General features: G+C 44.7%; 1 protein-coding gene and 1 non-coding gene across 2 annotated transcripts; both read left to right on the top strand.

Moving 5' to 3' along the window:
- The first annotated feature begins 548 nt into the window (after positions 1-548).
- Positions 549-1,442, top strand: LOC133921607 (14 kDa proline-rich protein DC2.15-like). The gene has a single exon (XM_062366551.1). The coding sequence runs from the start codon at positions 648-650 to the stop codon at positions 1,026-1,028; it is 381 nt and encodes a 126-aa protein (XP_062222535.1). The 5' UTR covers positions 549-647; the 3' UTR covers positions 1,029-1,442.
- A 1,891-nt stretch (positions 1,443-3,333) lies between these two features.
- LOC133923334 (small nucleolar RNA Z247) lies at positions 3,334-3,472 on the top strand. The gene has a single exon (XR_009910591.1). It is a non-coding gene; the product is annotated as a small nucleolar RNA Z247 (small nucleolar RNA).
- The last annotated feature ends 1,902 nt before the right edge of the window (positions 3,473-5,374 follow it).

Below are 5,374 nucleotides of genomic sequence, written 5' to 3'. Positions count from 1 at the left end.
GAGAAGTCATTGGGCCCTTTGGTCAGCGTCGATAATACTCTGCACACTGGAGACCCAATTATGTAGATATGCGCCCTGCTAAGAGAGAGGACTCCGGAACGCCATCCGCTATCCGAAAGTGCTGCGAAAACTGAGGGATCTGCGATGAGGATGCAAATAGTGTAAGGAAACTAGGTGGATCTATGGTTTGTGTAGGACGAAGAAGGGATTTGGGGTTAGAGAAGGAGAGGACGAGCGAGTCGCCCCCTTGGTCGCCAAAGGGCTTCAATGGCTCTATCCCACTGTTGAGAGACACTGTCAGACTCCCCGAAAACTAGCAATTTCATTTTTGAAAATAACGTTACTTACTATTGCCAAAACATTTCTGAAACCTAAATAGAAATTTGCATGCATGTGCTGTCAGCTGTGCATATGCACAATTTTGAATTATTATGAGACATGTGTCCTTGTACTTTGCTAGAGATAATGTTTCGGCACGTAAGGGTAACAATGAAGCTAGGGTTTTGACAAGATCTGGACCTTCCCTATAAATAACCACGTACCCCCTCTCACCGAGCTTATTCCCATCCAGCATTCCAGCTGCACCAGCACTCTCCTAGCCCTGCTTTGTGCAAGCACTCCCTGCACCGTTGGAGGTTTCAGCCGCCATGGCATCCAAGGCTTTCTTCCTCGTGGCCCTCAACCTGATCCTCTTCACGGTGGCCAACGCCTGCGGCAGCACGTGCCCGACTCCAACGCCGCCAACGCCGACGCCGCCGTCGCCGTCCTACAACAAGTGCCCCAAAAACGCGCTCAAGCTCGCCGCGTGCGCCAGCGTGCTGGGTCTCGTCAGCGCCGAGGTCGGCCAGCCGCCCGCCGAGCCGTGCTGCAGCATCCTCGGCGGCCTCGCCGACCTTGAAGCCGCCGTCTGCCTCTGCACCGCCATCAAGGCCAACGTGCTCGGCATCACCCTCGACATCCCTGTCAAGCTCAGCCTCATTGTCAACTACTGTGGCAAGAACCTCCCAAGTGGCTTCATATGTGCTTGATAGCTACGTGTCTACGTGATTACGTACTTGCATTGCATGCAGCACGCACGCACGCATGAATACAGCGCTCATTCGTGAGTGCGTGCTGCGCGCATTGGTTTTCTCCGACCTTTTTTCTGTCTGCTTGCTTTGTCAGTCTGTTGGTTGTGAACGTAGAGCCACGGACAATCCAGATCAATAATTGTGAGTCAACTGTTTGTGCTCTATCTCTCTTTTCTTCTTCCCTCTGATCACATGGCTGTCAATGGAGATTTTCTCTCCAAGGTCCAAGCTAGGAACTGCATATGCAATGCTCTAGCTTTTATGTTTTACGTTGTGTTTCTTGCATTATTGTTGTACAGTAATTGCTTGGAGTTGATTCCATGGATTGTATGTACTGCAAGCAAGAAATTGTATGAGCTAGAGTTCAATTTAGCAATGTGTGCTGGCTACCTTAGGAGTTGGACATAAAACCCCTGTGCTCCAAAAAAAAAAAGTTACGGTACTATCCACCAGCTATTTATTGGAAATTTCAAATTGCAGTAAGGTTATAAATGAAGCAAATATATATGACTCTGTCCCTATGTCATATTATCGGCGCCGCTCAAAATAAAATAGTATCTTAAAGGGGAAATTTCAAACAAAAAACATATAGCTAGCTATATATATCTAAATCTATACCTTGTGTGTGCGTGTGTATGGGTGTGTGTAGGTGTGTGCTTGTCGTGCTCACTCCTAGGCCGCCGACCTTGTGGCACCGATGGCCCCTCTACTGGCCCATCTCGTGAAAAAAAAAATCTAAATCTAAGACCTCGTGCCAATTGAAGTCCAAATATGACTCTTTTTTTCAAGAACATGCCTGAACACATTTTTCGCTAAGAGGAAAATGATTGCAGCAACCAAAGCCAGCCCAAATTTAACTTTTTTTTTTTAGAAAGGACGGCACGATTCGGAGCCTAGCTAAATTTCGGAGCGAGCGTTTTGCTAGGCCGAGCCATGCCAAAAATTACTATTGACTGTAGTTGGGCATAACCAAATTTTTTGGGGACATGGCCTATGCTTGGTCACAAAACAAATGTAAGCCAAATTAGCATGGCCAAAATTTGGCTTGATACAGCCGCGACCTATCAAGTATCAAGCGCCAGTACGCGCAGGACAGGAGAGCTCTAACCTAAACACAAAGCCACACAACCTATCATCAGCGCCCGGTGCGCCTGGTCCCTCCACGGCAGACCTCGATATTTCAACCGCGGCCGTAGGGCCAAGCCCTGCCCTGCGGATGTGCCGATGTGCAGACTTCGTTCGTCACTTCGGAGCCCGTGACCTTGTGCGGGGCCGTCCAGCCGGGTGCCTACCGCGCGCGCTTAAGATTCACCTGCTAAATTCGTGCCGTGCGCTCATAGCGGCAGGCCGGCAGCCGCGGCAACGCGCGGTTCGACTCGGAGTTCAGTTCTCCACGGTGGCAATGGTGGATCGGCCACAGTCCGCAGAGCAGGCAGGCATGTGGATGTTGTTGGAAATAGAGATGTAAACCGAACCGAGATTGATCCGGTTAGTTGAGTTGTAGATACACCGGTCGTATTCAAAGTTGTAAAGCTCTTTAGATATAAGACATCTCTAATTCGTTGCTGATTCAGATCATCTCTCGGCCAGCCTTGTACAAGCCACGGCAGGGGCTTTTCCTGTCCATATAAACATGCAACCGTGGCCCTCCGGGTAGATACGCTTCAGCACTTTTATGGCATCAGGGCCAGCCTCCTCTGGCTCTTGTATCTCGGCAAGTTCCCAATCCATGACGTCGAGCTCTACTGTCCCGGCTAGAACGTCTGTTCCGGCGAGCGTTTCTGTTCCGGCGACAACAACTACTATGGCGGGTGCCTTCGGTATGCCGGTGGCTGAAAAACTAACCAGATAAAACTTTCTTCTCTGGAGAGCTCAAGTCTTGCCGGCAATCCGTGGAGCACAGCTGGTCGGGTTCCTGGAGGGAACAATCCCGACGTCTCCGGCCACCATTGAGGTCGCGAAGGAAGACAACATTGTCAGCATCTTGGCAAATCCTGCATATGCAACTTGGATTGCGCATGATCAGTAGGTATTGAGCTACCTCCTGGCATCCCTATCAAGAAAGGTACTAGCCTAAGTTGTGACTCTGACCAGTGCTACTAAAGTCCGGAAAGCAATTCAAGGGATGTTTGCCTCTCAGTCACGCTCAAGAATTATCCATCTAAGTTTCAAGCTAACAAGCATGTGTAAAGGAGACATGTCTGTAGCAGCGTACTTCTCCAAGATGAAAAGGTTTGCAGACAAGATGGCTGTTATAGGTAAACGGCTTGATGAAGATGATATTGTGTCTTATTTTCTTACTGGGCTTGATTCTGAATATAATCTGCTTATTGAGGCTATGAGTGCAAGAATTGACCCTATTAGTTTAAGTGATCTTTATGCTCAACTCTTATCCATTGAGATACGATTGGAGGCGCAAAGCTAGTTTCGAATATCAGCCAACAGTGCATCACGTGGATGACGAAATTCCTCGCATGGTCGTGGTGATGGAAACCGAGGAGGATGAGGTGGACGTCGATATAACAACAATAACGGCTCATCAAGCTCAAAACCAGTCTGCCAGCTTTGTTCTAAAGTTGTGCATACCATTCATCGTTGCTGGAAGGGATTCGATACAACCTGAAGAGAAGGTTGCAAATATAGTTGTTAATTCATATGGTGTTGATACAAATTGGTATACGAACACTGGTGTTACTGATCACATCACTGATGAACTAGACAAGTTAAGAACATGGGAGAAGTACAGTGGACAGGACCAGGTTCATACTGCTAATGGTGCAAGTATGGTTATTAATCATGTTGGTTACTCTACTGTTCCCACCCCAGTTTGTGATCTTCATCTTAATAATATTCTTCATGTTCCTAATGCCAAAAAGAACCTCATTTTTGTTCATCATCTTATTTCTGACAATAACACATATCTTGAATTTCATCCTAATTTCTTTTTGTTAAGGACCGAGCAACAAAGAGAACTCTACTGCAAGGCAGATGTAGAGATGGCCTCTATCATCTTCCAACCTTGAAGAAATTGTCTTCCTCGATACAAGCTCTTAGTGTAGTCAAGCCTTCACCCAAACGATAGCACAATCGCTTAAGTTATCCTTCCTCTATCATAGTTAAAAAGGTTATTAGCAGCAATAGTCTATCTTGTTCTCAAGAGTCCAATAAAGAGTCTGTATATAATGCTTATCAATAAGCCAAGAGTCAAGTGTGTCTAAGTTTTCTTTAGAACAAGTGTTCTCAGATGTGTGGGAGACTGCTCCTAGTTCAGTTGGAAGGAATAAATACTATATGAGTTTTATTGAGATTATAACAAATTTACTTGGGTCTATATGTTGAAAAATAAGTTTGATGTGTTTAATAAGTTTTATGAGTTTTAACAGCATGTTGAGAGGCTCTTCAATAGAAAAATTATAATTATGCAAACTGATTGGGGAGTTGAATATCAGAAGTTGCATTCCTTCTTTAAAATGGTAGGAATCTCCCATCATGTTTTCTGTCCCCATGCTCATCAACAGAATAGGTATGCGGAACGCAAACATCGCCATATTGTAGAAGTTAGATTAGCTTTGCTCGCTCATGCGTCGATTCCCCTAAAATTTTGGGATAAAGCTTTTCTTTCTGTTGCCTATCTTATTAATCGGCTTCCATCTAAAGTTATTAATTTTGAGTCCCCTATAGAGCGTCTCTTTTGTCATAAACCCGACTATTTCCTTCTTCGTGTATTTGGGTGTGCTATATAACATAAGAAAACTTCAGTTTCGATCTATAAGATGCACTTTTCTTAGTTATAGTGGTCTCCATAAAGTATATAAGTGTCTTGATATAGCTATAGGTTGGGTTTATATTTCAAGATACGTTATATTTTACAAAACAATTTATTCGTTTGCTCATCTCCATCCTAATACTGGTGCACAGCGTAGGTCTGAGATTCCTTCTCCTTCTTCCCACATTACTAAATCTCAATAGGACTGGGGATTCCACAGTAGATATTAACATGGTTAATGAAGTTATTGAACATGTTGTAGAACAGGGCACTGAAGTAACAGACACTACAGACCAACAGTTTATGCTTACTTAGGTCATCTCCAGCAGATATTTTAAAAATTCATCACCTATAATACTATTACAGCATCTCATAATACTATTACAACATCTTTTATTTTTTTTATTTTCAATAGTTACCCTATTTTCTACTTTCTATTACTCTTCTCCTCTCTCAAGATCCACGTGCATACGCGGTAAACAATGTTAGAGGATGCCGTATCCTGACGCAACTTTGCCGAACTCAATTTGCAACCCCT

The sequence above is a fragment of the Phragmites australis genome, chromosome 6 (assembly GCF_958298935.1).
Source record: "Phragmites australis chromosome 6, lpPhrAust1.1, whole genome shotgun sequence".
NCBI classification, from domain to species: domain Eukaryota; kingdom Viridiplantae; phylum Streptophyta; class Magnoliopsida; order Poales; family Poaceae; genus Phragmites; species Phragmites australis.
The sequence above is the reverse complement of the archived record's forward strand: the minus strand, read 5'-3'. Positions and strand labels throughout refer to the sequence as shown.

Excerpts from the sequence above, each read along its gene's own strand:
- LOC133921607 (XM_062366551.1), top strand. The coding sequence starts at position 648 with ATGGCATCCAAGGCTTTCTTCCTCGTGGCCCTCAACCTGATCCTCTTC.